The 17,353-nt window shown below is 34.1% G+C and overlaps 1 protein-coding gene and 2 long non-coding RNA genes across 7 annotated transcripts in view; 2 read left to right on the top strand and 1 right to left on the bottom strand.

The window, feature by feature from the left end:
• The window catches only part of LOC112173832 (keratinocyte proline-rich protein-like), a 100,866-nt gene extending 83,750 nt beyond the window's left edge, over positions 1-17,116 (top strand). Inside the window, exons 1-3 of one of the 3 annotated variants that reach the window (XM_024311533.2) lie at positions 12,325-12,460; positions 13,085-13,163; positions 13,264-14,498. In XM_024311533.2, the coding sequence (XP_024167301.1) occupies positions 12,446-12,460; positions 13,085-13,163; positions 13,264-13,847 (678 nt within the window). In that variant the 5' untranslated portion in view covers positions 12,325-12,445 and the 3' untranslated portion in view covers positions 13,848-14,498. Of the gene's footprint in view, positions 1-12,324; positions 12,461-13,084; positions 13,164-13,263; positions 14,499-17,039 lie in introns of those variants that run through there. The other 2 variants (XR_005806829.1, XR_005806831.1) reach the window with 2 other exon arrangements.
• Positions 822-4,112, top strand: LOC121051756. Of its 2 annotated transcripts, XR_005806838.1 has the most exons (3): positions 822-968; positions 1,142-1,213; positions 2,105-4,112. It is a non-coding gene; the product is annotated as an uncharacterized LOC121051756 (long non-coding RNA). The 2 variants fall into 2 exon arrangements; XR_005806837.1 differs by having other exon boundaries at positions 1,142-4,112.
• LOC112173880 lies at positions 7,250-10,764 on the bottom strand. Of its 2 annotated transcripts, XR_002925760.2 has the most exons (4): positions 10,525-10,764; positions 10,319-10,391; positions 9,247-9,292; positions 7,250-7,761 (listed from the first exon to the last, which is right to left on the bottom strand). It is a non-coding gene; the product is annotated as an uncharacterized LOC112173880 (long non-coding RNA). The 2 variants fall into 2 exon arrangements; XR_005806835.1 differs by lacking the exon at positions 10,319-10,391 and having other exon boundaries at positions 10,521-10,759.
• Positions 17,117-17,353: the final 237 nt, after the last annotated feature.

Genomic DNA, 17,353 nt, shown 5'->3' with positions numbered 1-17,353 from the left:
CACCTATTTTTCATATTTTTTTTACAAAATTTTTATTAAACTAAATTAAAATAAATTAGACTAGGTTAAAAGAAAGACCTAGAATTGAATTTAGTGAATATCTAGATTTACCTACCATCTCTATTGATTAATCCTATTAATTGTTCGAGAAAAAAGTTATCTCCAAATTAGTATATATTAAATTTTCATAAAATAAAAAAAGCTAAACAAAAATAAAAGTACTTAAATTAATTGACCCAAGTGTCCCGATAACAGTGAAGAATAAATTGAGTATTATTTATCTTTTTTTATGTGTCTAAATATTTTTTTAATTATAGATATTCAATATATTAAATTCTATAATTCTAATTATGAATGAAAAGACTATTTTACCCTTACTATTTTACACACATGAGTGTCACATGACCGCCACATAGGCATTTTTAAAGGAATAATGGACGGATGTACTATAAGGGCTAATGGAGGGATAGTACAGGTACCACTGGACTCCTTGAAAATTTGTAGGTACCAAAAAGTGCATTTCGTGATAGTTCGGGTACTATATGAGGATTTTACTCTTTTAAATATACTACAGTTGGGTTTACCGTTCCTACTGTTCATAAGCCGTCTGTTTTGTATAGGCTCAAGCCGAGCCGGCGATTCTGCGTTGATTTCTTTCTATTATTCTGATGAAGGCGTTTGGTGTATTGACTCTAGCCGAGCTGGGCTGGTGATCGGATTTACGATTTTGTCCCTGCTTCCTTTCCATTCTTATCAATTGATGCCCGAGTATGTAAGCAAAACGTGTAATCTATTATTGTGTTCGGGAAGCCTCCATCAACATCCAGAATCACTGTTACCTAACGTAAGAGTTCGGCTTATCAATCATGCAAAATCATGCAAAATCACCAACAGTAAGAGTTCGGCTTATCAATCATGCAAAATCACCAACAGTAAGAGTTCGGCTTATCAATCATGCAAAATCACCGGTAAGAGTTCGGCTTATCAATCATGCAAAATCACCAACAGTAAGAGTTCGGCCATCAATATCGTCGTTATCCATCTTTTCTTCACATACCCAAACTGATTTTGTTTGATTTTTACCCGATATTATCGTCTTTCCGAAAACGATTGATGTCAGATTGGTTTTCTGTCGTTTCAGTCTCTGTGAAAGTTCAAGGAGTGAGGTACAAAAGAGCACAGGACAAATCAATTTACGTTTGTTTTGGAGAAGGTACATACCAATATTTTGATTTATAACATTGATTAGAACAACACATGAAATCAAAAGCTTTGCTTCAGTTCTAATATACTGAGATGTGCAAATCGTTTTGCCTGTTGTGCAATTTATTATCAAATCCTGGTTCCCCCTATTTGACATTAGATTGTTGTTTGAGCTGCTACGATTTTTCTGTACTCCTTTAATTTTATCGTCAGTCTTAATTACAATATTGACTTCATGTCTGTTATTGGGTAAACTTCTTCAATTTCCGCTGCAAAGTGAATAATTTATATATTGTTAGTCATTTGATGATATTAATATCTATTTTGCTTTGTGAGCTTAATAATGCTCCTGTTGCTCTCAGAGGATTTCGATTTAGCGGGCATCAGGAAAACTATCAGCAAGTTTTCTGATTGATTGAACCAAAGTATAGAAATAGGCAATTGATAATACTGGTTTCCTTTTGAGGATAACGGTTTAGTCCTTTTTCTGATAAGCTTTGCACTGTTATTGAGCAAAACAAAAACCTTTCTTCTTTCTTTCTTTTGTTAATTAAAGATCATTTAATTCAATTATTTGTATGTATATGAAATTTTGTTTCACTTTGTAGTGTTTCCTGTAGCTTTTGAATAGCTCCAAGAACCAAACTTTTTTGGCACTCTAAACCAGATAGAGGAAACTAAAACAAATAAAAAAGATCTGGTTTTTAATCTGATTCGTCTTTGTTATATCTAAAGTGGAAATTGTATATAATCTATTTCTGACATTTAATATAAAATTTTAGCTTTTAGTGATCAGGGGTTTTGTGAATTACCGAGCAATGGTTATGTTAACGATGTATACAACTGTGCAAGATATCAAGGCCTTGGAGAATGATACTCAAATGAAAGTTCAACTGTGCAGGTATATTTCAGTAATAAACTTGGAAACAAAGTGGCTCATCGTTTAGCCAAAGAAGGCATACACATTAGGGACTCAGCCTTTTAGAAGGAAAGTAACCTCCCTTTTGGTTGAAAATCTTATCAGAGAAGATATATCCAGTTGGTGTAGAGAAGGAATAACCTATTTAAGCATTTTGTTTTGAGTTTTGACTAAGAGCTGTCAGTTGTGCTTCAGTTTTCATTCTAATGAAAGCAATTCCATGCATTTTGATCAAAAGAAAAAAAAAATGTGCCTTTTTTAAAAACAACAAAAGAATGTGTGGTGAGTAAAATGGTTCTGAATTTTGTATATTACGTTTGTTTTGTTTACAATTGTTGTTGCTGTTTCTTTTAACTTTATTTTTCTTTAGCTATTGAAAATTTCATTTGTTGTTTTTTCTGTAGTTGGAGCTCAAAAGTTACATATATTCAAGAAATTGTGGAGACCAGCTTTTTTAAACTCACAGACATTTATCACTATAATCTATATGTTACTGCATTATCATATTGAATCTGGACATTAATAGTTTATAGTGATCAACACGACCATTGAATCTGGGTTTTCTTTCTTCTTAGATCCTTCTTAGCTGTGTGATGTGCAGTTTCTTTTTCATTTTGGGGATTCATTTGGCTGTACTGTCTACAATTGGAACAAAATTTTCTTTTCAATTTCAATTCAATTCTCTTTTCCTGACTTCATTTCTTGGAAATATCAATTCTATTTTATATACTTCTTCTGCTTAATGAGCAGCAACATGGTTGACGAACAATACAAATCATTAAGTGAAACACTTAGAAGTAATATGTCCTTTCAAATTAAAGTTTTTTAATGCTTTAAACCTTTTGAGTGCTCTTAAATCAGAAGTTAATTAAGACAGAATCATACTGGTAGCTTTTAAAGTAATATTTATTGATAATGCACAAATTAGTAACTATACTTGGACATGGGCATATTTCCTTCCTTTCCACTTGGACATGCGGACATGCATGTCTTTCCTTTACTTTAATCTCTTTTCTTTTTCTTTTTTGGAGGTTAACTGATGAAAAGACATGATCCATTCTGGATATGCACTGATTATGTTCCATGAATGAGATGCATTGTTAGATACTGTGATGTTTTGTTTTCTGTCATTACAAATCTGTACTCTGAGCTCACTCTCTTCTGTCAACTCCCAGGTCTTCATCTCCTACTTCTTAACTGGAAGAGAGGTAGAAACCCTATGATAAGAAACCTGATCTGAAGATCCTTTTCACTTTATCACTGTATATATAGACTTACGGTTGTAGATTATTCATCGCTTTAATTAATTATCAACTACTTTAGTTTCCCATGCATCTCATTATAGGTGTTAAGTTTAAATTAGATTCTTTCCTACTTCAATTATGTTGCTTGAAGCCTTAAACATGTTGCTGGAAGTCATCAATCGTCTCTCTTTAGGTGCATGCATGTTTTGATTTCTGCTCAAATGTACTGAACTGTATTACAAAGTGTTCAGTTCAATTATGAGTTTTCTTTATTCCACATGGTGATGTGATTGCTAATTGAGAATTTAATGCATTTTTAATGGTTTGATACTTCAATCTAAATTTCAGGCTCAGAAATCATTGATGTTGAACAGCAGCAGAGGAGCAATGGTGACAGCTTTTTCGATATTGAAGAGCTCCTGCAGATTGGGACCAGATGCAGAGGGGTGTGGTTTCTGCTTTTCAAAGTAAAAGAAAAAATATATTGGTTATGTTGTGCATCAAAATTATGAATATGAACTGCAATACGATAGGAATTAACTGAATTATATCCAACCAAGCAGCTTAAGAAGGTAATAGTTACAAATTTGCCAATACACTTCCTTTTTGTTGTGTTAGTCAATGTATTGGTTTGTTCAGTATTATGGCTTGAGAGAGATTTTGGACCGTGAGTTCCTGAAACAAAAGGCTACTTGAATTTTGTACCATTCCACAGGATTTCGATTTGATATTGTCTTTTTCACACTATTTATTTCAGCTGCTGCTAGAATAGATGTTTTTTATTTTATTTTTAAAGAAATATAGTCACCAATAGAATTGGTGTGGTGCTAATTATACATATACTAAAGCCCCTAGAGCTCGCACTGTTCCTAGCACTGTTTGAGTGAAAGGAACATTTTGCCCTCTTTTTTTTTTTAGTGATTTACGACTGGGCTTATCAGTTGGGCTTTTTGAAACTACAATTGCTGCTGAATAACATACACTCAAGTTTCTTGCAGCTGTGAAACCAATACAATGCCAATACGAATTTATTGATCATGATAATCTATGCAGAATGTGTCTTTGAGAACAACAAGCTTCTACAGTCCATTTATAAGTGATAGATTATAATATTTAGGTACAGTGTATTTGCTAATGTACGTTTGAATATATGTCAATGCATTCTAAGATTTCGAAACTGCATCCTTCTTACTATTAAATTAGTGCTGATGCAACTTTATTTTGCATCTTTTACATTCACTCATTGCTCTTTTTTCATATTTATTATGTTTTTTCTTTAAATAATTTCTTCTTATCATGTGTTTCCTCCTGTTATATAGTGAAAAGGATTAGATCTACATACTTCTACTTGGTTGTTGTTAAAGACTTACTGATTCGAAATTTGATTGATGATCATGAATTTTAATCTTGCCTAGAATCTCTATTTGTATTTCTGCGTCTCTCTACTAACTTCTTTTTCTCCAATATGTTCTCCCTTAATACATACATACCACAGGAACGAATGGTCTACTGCAAAGCTTCGATCTGCAGATTTGCAACACATGATGGTTGGTGGTATATATGAAACATGCCCACATTGTTACCGACAACTGTAAGAAAACAGCGATCTAAGAATCTGTCTTGAACACGGCATGCAAATACCTCTTTCATGTTTATCACTTCACTCCATCATGGTATTGAAATTTTACATCCTATCATGTAAATTACTTTTACAAAAACCTTGCTGAACCAAAAAATCAAATACTAAACTTTGACAAACTTTAACATAATCATCATTATGTTAAAGAAATACAATTCCTTTGAGCATCTTTAGAACTTGCTTAATCATGTTCTTTAGCTTTCTGTGAGGTTTTAATTTGGCTATTTGCAGACTTCCTAAACACCACAGACATATAGAGATGAATTTTGAGTCCTCAAAATTTTCTCCTTGAGTTCACCAAGATTGTTATATTGTTTTCCTGTGAATTTTTGGTTTGGCTATTTGCAGTCTTCTTGAATTCTTGAAAGTTCCATGGCAAATTGGACATTTATTAACTAATTTATCTTTACACATAGATGAATTGATATCAACCATACTTATCTATGCAGTTATAGGGTCCATGTTGTTGTTGAGGTTCCAAACAATGAAGCTACACTATAGCTGCTGGAAAAACAAGCCAACCAACTCTTTGGAACAAGTTGCAAAGACCTGATAAACAAGAACCCATATCTAACACAAGAGACAGTTCCACAAGAGATAGAGCAGACAAAAGGCCAGATCCATATATTCCAGATCAAAATCAATGAAGCAAATGGCTTCATAGTCAAAGGCATCCATCCAGTCATGGAAACCTTTACACCACAAACAGGAAATGAACCAAGCACTTGCACACTAGCCCATCTCTTCCTGTCAAAAAAGAGTCCCTAATAAAGGCTGAAGATAGTTGTTCAGCACCGACTCAGACAAAAAAGCTCGCAGGTGTTCTCTACAAAAATTTTCTTCATCCAGCTTCATTTTTCTTGACAGCTTAAGTGTATGAAAACAGTAACTACGTTTTCTTTTTTCACAATGACAGGGAAGCTAACATTGAACCAGGAATGTCATCAACTAACGCTGCACAACCCAACAAGCCAAAAACTGACTGAAGCAGCATATAATTGCAACTCTTGCACCAGATTCTGTATAGATGGAACTGGAGCAAGCAATTTTTGGATAGGCTAACACCTTTTATGTTACCTGGGACAACTAGAGCAACTATTTTTGCATCAAAAAACTAGACCAACTATTTTTTGAAAAATGTTCCAAGAGCAACTGTAACCAAGTAAAACCTCAAACTTAGATGGCCTATTTTTTGAACACTAAGATCATCTTTTGTTTTAGATGATGTACAGTAATGAAAACAGTTCGATCATTTATATCCTCTCTTTTTAAGTTTAGAGAGTAGTAAAAAATATTATGGTTATGATTCACCCGCAGCAAAGAGCGGGCACTGTTGCTAGTTTTGTACTAGAAGGGAGTAGAGGCTGTTACAACAAATTGAATTGGATTCTTCCAGATACCCAAGCAGATCATGCCACGTGACCATCATGCTACGTTCAGGATTAAAACTTCATGCAAGAGATTCAAATAATCAAATGGAGAAGAGAGTCATGCTTTAAGTATGAGTTGTTGCTGACCATAACTCCACGCACAGCAGGCACAAACATTAGCCTCACTAGGCCCACTAGGCCTGATATTAACCTCACTAGGCTCAGCCTTGGGCACATTAGTAGTAGACATAGCTTCAGGTACGCCACTGCACACACTAGCCTCATTGTGCATAGCCTTTGGCATATTAGTCTTTGGCTCATTAACATTAGTCACATCAGACTCATCACTGGTCACATTAGACTTGGTCTGCACATCACACTCATCTTGAACCTCTCCAATCTCTATTACTTTAACAAGAATCAGGAGGAAGACAAATACAATTATGTTTATGCTTCAGTTTGATAGGATGTGGTTGCACATAAATATTTGTCGGCAAAGGCCTTCAATGTAATGATGCACAAATAGAGGAGATAGTAAGTTGAAATAAAACTACATACCTGCAAAAATTTCACAAAGAAAAAGAAACACCATAAAACCACATGTTCAGTTTGTTACCAGGGGTCAGGTCAAGGCAGAAGAGAGTGGGGTTTTTTGTCCAAGGTGCTGACATCAATTGGGGTTCATATCCATGGCAGAACTGGTATGCTCTTTGGCTTATAATCTTCTTATATCACTCCAACCACACAAAACGATCTATACCATTCAGATTGAACGATATATCTGTAGGGGGGAAGTTTCAAACTATTAAGCTAAAACACCAGTAAGCTCTATATATCAAGCAAAGTTAAAAAGAATTTGATTACAAAAATTCAATGGAATTCCAAAATGTTTAAACTTTTCCATACCAAGAGTCGAAATCATATCAAGTACAATCTCAAGCATTAAATATGGACTTGTTCCAAATCATAAACTCATGCATTTTAAACATGAATGCATGCATTGACTAAGCAACTGTCCTTTGTCATAAGGACAACATTAAGAAATACAAAACTCAAGAAATACAAAAAAGAAATTGCTACATACTATGGAAATAGTAAAAGAGGTTTTATACAGTATTTTAGTTGAAGCTTACTCAACTGGAGCTGGTGCATAAATCCTAGTTCTAAAAAAGGGCTATAAGTTAATCTAGCAAAAGCTGTTGCTGGAGCTTGTTCAAAAAAGTAATCGCTCCAATTGTAGTTGTACAAAATCCTCTAGCTGATTGCTTCATTTGCAGCTGCGTTAGATGTTGTAGTCATACAAAATATTCCAGTTGACTGCTTCATTTCATTTGTTATTTTGGTTCAGTTTCCATATTGTATAATTGGTTCAAGATGAATCAACCTCTACATGAAACAATCGTAACAAAAAAATCAATAACAATTATATGCTTCTTCAGACATTTCATGACGTTTATTGCGCAAAGTCTGGATATCAGATTTTGAATTAATGGTGGAAGTTCAAATTCAATGAGAAAAGTATCAAGAAGAGAAGTAAATAAATAAATAAAACAAAAAATGCAGTTAAAAATTTATTGCAATACAAAATAAACATATGATCAGATGAGTGAATGGGATAAGCTTACAATGCCAATGCAAGATATATCCGAGAACCTATACGAAAGGTATATTATTTAACTCGATGCTATATAAATTAGCTTAAGCTAGGTCACTGGTATACATGAATGTCTGGAGTATGACAAACAGTTATATTAAGGTAGTACAATAGGCCAAAGTGAATGGGAAAAAAAAAAAAAATCAGTAACTCAGGTCGATATTCACTGAACTCTTTAACATTTAAACATTGACTAAAGGGTACAGATGGGGGATGGTCAAATTTTAATTAAGAGGGAAATCAGAAGTTTTAACGATTCAAACAAATGTGAGGAAAACTTAATGGGCAGGGGGAAAAAAAGAGAAGCTTTCTTTCATTTGCAAGATTATTTACATTCATATAGACCGAAACAGAAAAAAAAAAATTTAATAGCTTATCTATGGACCTGGATGAAGCTAAAACAACCAGTCAATAATCTCTGTTTGCAGAACAGAGATATATTTATTCAATATAAGCTTTAAAGGATCAGCAAAGAGAGCCAAAAATCATCCATCTGTCATTTACAATGGGCCTTGCAATGTTGCTATTCTCAGACATGTTCTCCGGAAAAACAAATAAAGGATGTAGAATACACCCACCCTATTTCAAAGTGTTAAAAGCAAATGAAACTAAATCCATATAATGAGTATTGAAAATAAAACATTTTTATCATTAATCAAAACAGGTTAAAAAATGATGTCAAAATCTAAAAATATCAATGTAATCCTCATATCTAGCCATTCAAAATTGAAAATATTCAAAAATAATAATAAGGAAAATAACATATTTTATTGAGATATAAATCCTATTTCTCTGGAAATTGAGGAGTTGGCCAGATCTGTAAATTATTCAAATACAACTTAAGAATTTAAAATTTAATATATCAAAGATGACTTTAGTTATTTGCTGCTGTACTTTTATGAACGAGAAACTAAATAGATGAGATGTGGGAGCATTGATCTAGTTATCAACCAAGATTTAGAAAGCAGAGACATCTATTTCAATAGGAGACTGCTCTAAAAAGCTATATTCAAACACATCAACACTAAAGTAAAGAGTATATGCAGAACAAAAGTGCATAGTGTAAATAGCACAAAAATTTTCAAATAATTAGAAACCAATATGCTGTGCAGTGAATAACTTCTAAACAAACATCATTATAAGTCATTAAAACAAACATCATAAAATGAACACAAAGATAAATAAGAACAGTAAATATTAAATGAGTTACCACTTACCACTGATATTGAAGACTTTGTCAGCGAAATTACATGCACGAAGTAGCTGCACATAAATAAATCAAAGCAGATTTTAGTAAAAGAAGAGAAATTTGTATAAACAATAAATATTTGTATTATACTTGGACTCGTAAAGTTTTCAATCGGGAAAAGTGATTCCTATTTGATTCATCAATTGAAATATATACATACAGAAAAGGATTTCTATTCAATTTATCAATTATGCATTTCAATTGATTCAATTCCCAGGTCGTGTGTTATCAAAAATATCACTCTGTTAATATGTCTTTCAATTCAAAGAAGCTACTTTCTTTTCTTTCTCCATAATGATTCAGCATCTTTTTCATCGAAAGTATTGATTGTGATTAAATAGTTGTTTGTAGCCTGGTTTCTATTCCTAAAAAGCTATAAAACATTTGGTAGTTAGCTATTAATTTTAGGATGGAAGAACAGAGATTAATTTGATTTATTCAACCTTGCTTTGGAAGTTGTCTGCACTATATATTTACTCTCATATCTTATAATCGTGTTAGCGCGATTAGAATATGCGCTTATATAGATAGAATAGGCGGCCAAGAGCTCTTACCAGTACAATCAAGAAAGCATTCTGAAGACATATAATTGACTTGAAAAATGCCATATAATTTATTATGAAGTCATAAGCTCAAAAGGTGTGATGGTTCCAAAGACAAACACAAAAATTCCTAGAGCTAAAGCATTACAGGAGAGCAAGTAGTCAAAAGTGAAAAAGATGAGCTGATTAAAAACAAAATGTTAATGCTTGATACATTACACATTAAAGAAAATCCAGAGACCCAGCAAGGCAATAATCTTAATCCTAAATTCGAAACCCAGTTTAACAAACAGTACTTGGGGTCAAAATTTCGATGCTTTATTGATAATTTTGACAAACCCAATTCAATAGAGAAAGGAGGGCCCAATCGCCGAGATCGATCTGCTAGTGATATATCAACAAAAACAACAGAGATTAAGGAGTTCACAGCCTCCAATAATTCTCCAACCCAGAACAAATACCCAGAAAATGAAAAAACAACTATCCGGCTCAACAAACCTCAGACAATCTCGATACTGATTGAAAATCCAAATGCCCCAAAATCAGTGACATGCCAAGTTTCTCTCTTTCTCTATGTAAAAAGGTAAAAATTCGGTCTGGATTAGCATAGTCATGATAGTGAAAAGAAATAACCGCGATCAAAGGAAATCAGATGAATAGCTATGACGGCGATATTGATTTTACTAAGCTCCAATCTTACCGACCTTTCACTGCTGTTGATTTTGATGTTGGGAAACAGTGAATATCAACAATAGCAACTTCATCTTATCGGAGAAAAGAGAAAACCAGGGTCAAAAACGAGTTTTCAGCCCCCCTGAATGACTGCCTCATAATATCCCCGACATCTAAAACGACTTTTCAACCCGCCTGAATGGCAGCCTCATAATATTCCAGACATCTAACGACTGTTTACTGTGCCTAGAACACACCAACAACAGCCTGAAATTATGAGAAAAAACCAAGGACACTATCCTTAGAACAGTGTAACCGTGCATCCACGCTTAATCTATACTATTATTAAGAGAATAGGGTTTGTCAGCCAAAATCTAGAATTCTGACATAAATGACCCTAGAAGGTTAATAAACTTTAAGAATTAATTAAATCATAAGGATAATTAAGACATTTACAAAATATAATTTTATTAAAAAATAAACAAAAAAAGTATCTACAATCCACTTTTCTCTCCCCATTATCTTTTCACTGCAATAACTAATTCTTTTCTTTTTTATTTTCTGAAAAAAAAAAATAACAATAACTTGCACATGCAGAACATGTGTGAAGAAATGCTAGTATATAGACTAATAACTAGCAAACTGACCCGCGCGTGCTACGGGTTTTTTTTTTTTTTTCAAGTTTCATATATAATAGATGAATACTCACAATCTAAAAAATATCGGCGATACTTAGAATATGATTTGTTTTGTTGTTTGTTGTTAATAATAGATTAGCAACAAATGAGATACAGCAAATAATAACATTTTCCATAATTTGTAGAAATTTACAAATACAAAATAGAATAGCTTTCCCTTAAAAGAAATTTAAAAAAAAAATTGAAATGTTATAGTAGAAGTGTAATTATACACACAAACACATATTTGTATATAATTTTTTTTGGACGAATTATATATATACACACACACAGACACATATATATACAGATTTTATCTAGCGCGGAGCTCCACTTTGAAATTAACGTGTGAATTTCGAGTTTTGGGTCACTTTTCGGTCTCATATCCACATCTTGACCGTTCAATTTTTAGGTACTAGTGTATAGATCATCTCTGCAAATTTTCAGCCAAATTGATGATCGTTAAGGTATCTAACTCGTTTAAACCAATGGACGGACTGAATCTGTCAACCTGAACCGTACTAGCTTTAAGACAATTATCAATGTCTTAATGATCATCATTTTGCCTGAAAATTTGCAGAGACGATCTATACACTAGTACCTAAAATCTAAACGGTCGAGATGTGGATATGCGACCAAAAAGTGACCAAAGACTCAAACTTCACACGTTAATTTTCAAAGCGGAACTCCGCTCTAGATAGGATATGTATCTATACTATGATTAAAAGAAGAGAAATTGCTCTCTAAAATTAAATTTTTTTTACCAATTTAACCTTTATATATTAAAAAACTATGAAATATAATTAATCAATAAGGATAATATGGTATAATAGTATAGATATATATATATAATAGTATAGATATATATGGTATAATAGTATAGATATATATATAATTATATATATAACGAAAAAAAAGAAAAAGAAAAAGAAATTAAAATAATATATTTTATTTTTAGATGAAAACCAAAATAATTTATAACCATTAGATTTTGGAAGGATAAGATAGTCTTTTTACTCAAGAATTACGTGATATGATTTGGCAAATAGGTGATGTGTGTAGGTGACATGGCATGACATCTAGGATTGATGCCACAAATCATTTTCCTTTAGTATATGGATAATAATTAAGTGAAGAAATGTCAGATGTTGACTTGGGGGTCTTGACGTACCCCTGCACCATTTTATAGTAGTTCCTCCCCTGCATTCAATCATTTCAGCCAAGACTCTATTCAAAACATCAGATCTCATCTGATCGAGCACTCACTGCTACAACAATGGGGGAAAAGAAGGTATTTCTCCATGCACTAGAAAGTTGTTTATGCTTTTCCATTTCTTTTTCTTATGATATAGGTAACTAGATCACCCATTTGATCAATACTGCTCCTCTCAATATGTATTTTTTGTGAGGAGCAAAAATGTGACCCTCCTTGGAAAATTCGTTCACTTGTTTGTGATATCTAAGGCATCTCTACTCTATTAGAAATCTCTCTCTCTCATATTCCTTGCAAAGCAAATTTTGTGGTGGACACAATTACCTTTCTTGGACATCAAGCTCTGGATCTGATTATCTGGCGAGATAAGCTACCCCTTTCGGCTTGCTTAGCGTTTGACTTAGACCAATTTAATTTTGGTGTAGTTAGAGGCTTTGTGTTGTAATTTTATTTTCCTCTTCAGGAAAAAAAAAAAAAAAAATTTGTGGCTGCTACTCATCATTTTGATTCTCAAGTTTTTGCGCTGTTTCTTCTTCAATTTGTCACATACTACCTCAATCCAACATTCTTCTGTCAGAAACACAGAACCTGATGGAGAACATCAACCTCGATCAATTCTTAATCATGCCCTTCTTGTTTTGCAGAAAAAAAACCTCCTTTCTATATCTATCTAATTTCTGCAAATGATTGTATTAATGTCAGGTGACTATGATTCTGAAGGTAGATCTTCAGTGTGAAAAATGCTACAGGAAGGTCAAGAAAGTTCTCTGTAAATTCCCTGGTGAGTCTCTCTTTTCTCTTCCAGTTCGGTTCATTAATATTGTGAAAAACGTAAACTAAGTGATTTGTGGTACTATTGGTTGGATATTTGTGAACAAGAGAAATACGAGACCAGACGTACGACGAGAAGAACAACCTGGTGATCATCAAAGTGGTCTGCTGCAGTCCTGAAAAGATCAGGGATAAGCTATGCTGCAAAGGAGGTGACGCCATTAAGAGCATCGATATCAAAGAGCCCGAGAAGCTCAAGCCTCCTCCTACGGATGCCAAGTCTACGGATGGCAAATCCACGGATGACAAATCCAAAGAAGCCAAGGACGTGTCTAAAGAGAAACAAAAGGAAGAAAAAACCAAAGACGGCGAGAAGCTGAAGGATGAGTCGAAGCTGAAGAACCCGTGTTGTATGGATTGTTACGGAGGACGTCCTGGTGGTCCCTGCGAAACTCGCCCTCCGCGGCGGTCGGTGAACCCATGTTGTATGGATTGTTACGAAGGGCGTCGTGGTGGTCCCTGTGAAACTGGGTATGGTTACGGTAGGCTTGCCCTTTACCTACAGTACGATGGCTACTATGGAAGGCCGGTCTATGATAGTTACGGCGGTGGGAGGAGCTATACTACTAGTTACTGCGTGACCCGCCCCGATTGTTTCAGTGAAGAAAATCCCCAAGCGTGCGTCATCATGTAAAACCATATATACGTACCTAGCTACTGTGCCTTTTGCTGCCTTTGTGGGGAAGTTTCCATCAGGTCGGTGGTCCTTCATTTTTATAGTGTTAAAGTTGTACGACGTTGTTGTTGTCGTATATGAAATAAACTAATAAAGTATGGTTGGTGATGGTGGTGGACAGGTTGCGATCAGTTATTCGATTAATGAAATAGAAGTTTCCAAAAATCATTTGCATAAAATCTGTGTCAGTATGTTTGTATGTGCTTCCATGCATGACTGAACAGATCATTGCTATCCTGGAGCCAGAGTTATGACTAAGACCAACTAGTATTATTTGTAGTTCGTCTGATTTCAACAATTCAAGTCGTGTTTTGTTTTAATGAAAGATTCCAACTTTATTATGTTTTTCTGTATTCAATCAAATGTTGGACTCGGAGAGGATATTTCTTTTAGAAAAATAGAATGGTTGGTTTGCTTCCTTATTGGGCTGGCCTCTTTATCTTATTTAGATTAGAAAATGCACGACTTTTTCAATAGCAATACATCTCCTGGATTGAGTTATTGGTGCTGGTACTGCTTTATTTCCTGTTCTTTCTCTAATTGTTGTCTTTACAGTCACCCACTTTAATCGTTTCTTATTAAAAAAAAATTTATCAGGAATCTCATTGGGTGGGTGCCATCTAAGAGCATCTCCAATGGCTTTGTTATTTGGCTTTGGTCAAATTTGAATTTGACATATGACATGGCAAATTTGATATAGCAACATTTTGACAATTTTTAGCTCCAATGGAAATGTCAAATTTGAATATTACTTTAATATATAAAATTCTATTTATGTTGTTTTTCCTTCTTTTTTTTATCTTGTAATCTAAGATCATACAATGAATGGTTCCATTTAAGAGATGCATGAAGAGATATGAGAAAAGAGATGCAATTGAGATTATGAGAATACATCAAGATGGGAATACACAGCAGGAAATTGAAACAGAAACAGCAAAAAAAAAGTAGCAGTCAACTAGCAACAAACAGGAACATCTTGAATTTGATAGCAACAAACTGATACAAACTCGTCTTCCCAGCAACAAACTGATACAAACTAATATATAGCAACAAACTGATACAAACTCCAGATCCCAGCAAAAACAGCTAAACGTCAATCGAATTGAGCAAAAACCATGCACATCTAGTGAGGCATTTAACTCATCTGCAGAAAAAGAACATAAAAATCAATGCAGCTTAGTGAGGCATTTAACTCAAGAACATAAAAATCAATGTTGTATGGTCCTGCACGTCTAATTACAAAACCAGCAACTCAAAACAAGAAAACAAATTGAAAGAACCAGATTGTAAGCTACTGACTACCAAATTGAAAGAACCTGGATCATACAATCAGTAGCCTGGAGCTAAGGGTACGCAAGAGGTCACTTGGATCATACATTATTGTACTTATCAAAATAAAAGGGACTCTAGAATCCACAAAGTCCAAAAGGAATGCTGCAGAGTTACGATAGGAAAAAAGGGACTGGTAAACCTAATCATTTGCTTGCATTATCTAGCACCATCGTATCCTCCACAGGTCTCAACCCTAGAAAGACCGGCTACTGGTTTTGGGAGCTATTCTGCATATTTCGCCCTCTGTTTCCAATTTACTACAAGACTTGCATTCAACAATCAGTTAACTTATTCCTGTATCGGAGCTATAATACATCCAAAACAGAGGAGATTATCTGATATACTTATTCCCAAAACTCACTCTTTTTTTAGGTACGCTCTAAGACACTTAAAATGAGACATCAGATGCACGCATGCTGCATCAAATACACTAATCAAGCATAAAGTACACCTATTAGCCTAGAAACAGTTAGACTGCTAACAACAAGAGAATGAGTACCGCAAGAGAAATAACTAGGCCATTACATCGCAACTGCATCCCGATTCAACAAAATTAAAGAAGATAAGAGCACACATGGGAACAACATTAGTTTTGTTAAAGGAAGTATAGCATCAGTAATAACAGTTTCTTTCTCAAAATAGGGAGAGAAAAAAAAAGGGTAGAGAATCTATCAAAATTTTAACAAAACTACTGTTGCCTTCACTCCACAACAAGACGTACAAATGGAAGACTTTAGTGTTTTATGAAGGGGGTGATATAGCAGTATGGTTCATGAAAGGGTGCACTGTTATTTAGATATACAGTGCATAATGCTCATCAACCCAATTCTGGATTCTAATAGGAAATCTATCGCAACCCATGTCATGCTTGCTAACACAAGTTTCATTCCTTCAATTTGTTTGACATGGTTTACAATTCTATGATTCCAATCAAACAAAATCTGGGCAGCATATTCAAAGTTTCATAATCCTATTCAAAGTTTGATAATGGGATTCAAAATTTCATAATCCAATCACTCATTCAAATATGGAGACTCTCAAATGAAATCTGGGCAGTAAATTTGAAGATTATCAAACAAAATCTGGGCAAGGAGTCAATGATATAGAACTTCTTAATCAATTTCTTTTGCTGCAATCTATAAAATAATGAAAAGCAAAAACCAAACCATTCGTCTATAGGCCAATTTGATTGAATTAAGCAGCAGAAGTACTCAGTTGTAACAATCAACAATCACATATTCACAAAGCCTTTGAAAAGCAAAGCCTAAGTCTTGAATCACTCATTCAAAGTGCGAAAATCACATTCATATCATACCTTCAAATCATTTGCTGCCAATCGAACTCCCATAATCCAAATCTCTTGCTCGGTTGCTCCAAGTCTCTAATTCGAATTCCAAGTGAGAAAAGAATCTCCTTTAAAGCCAAATTCTTGAGAAAACTAATGGGTTGTAAGAGATTTTTATCATTTTTCTGGGTTAGGGTCAAATTTGCTGCGTTTTGAAGTGCGTAGGCTGAAATCGGTTCTGGGTGAGATGAAGGAAGAAAGAAGCGAGAATGAAGGAGAGAGACGCACTGAGAAACAATAAAAAAATAAAAGACAGAAGGAGCAGACACTGTCAAATTTGACAGAGGAGAGGCCAATGTCAAATCCACGTGGATAAGGCATATCCGTTGGAGAACAATTTGGACCTTCAAAAGTATTCGTTGGAATGTCAGGTGGCAAAAGACCAATCTATTGAAGATGGTCTAATCCATCTTCACGTACCTAGCTACTGTGCCTTTTGCTGCCTTTGTGGGGAAGTTTCCATCAGGTCGGTGGTCCTTCATTTTTATAGTGTTAAAGTTGTACGACGTTGTTGTTGTCGTATATGAAATAAACTAATAAAGTATGGTTGGTGATGGTGGTGGACAGGTTGCGATCAGTTATTCGAACATATGTTTGCATGCATGTATGCTTTTCAATTATTTGCATGCATGTATGCTTTTTGTTTTAGGGATTCTAATTATGCAGAAGAAAGAATTTGGATAATGAATTGTGTATTTCATTGATAGGGGTCTCTTTATATAAATGAATACAAGTAAAGAATTGGAGTCTTATAAGCAAACACAATCGTACAATGATTATGATATCT

The sequence above is a fragment of the Rosa chinensis genome, chromosome 1 (assembly GCF_002994745.2).
Source record: "Rosa chinensis cultivar Old Blush chromosome 1, RchiOBHm-V2, whole genome shotgun sequence".
In the NCBI taxonomy this organism is placed as follows: Eukaryota; Viridiplantae; Streptophyta; class Magnoliopsida; order Rosales; family Rosaceae; genus Rosa; species Rosa chinensis.
Note: the sequence above shows the minus strand (reverse complement) of the source record. Positions and strands in the feature narration are given on the sequence as shown.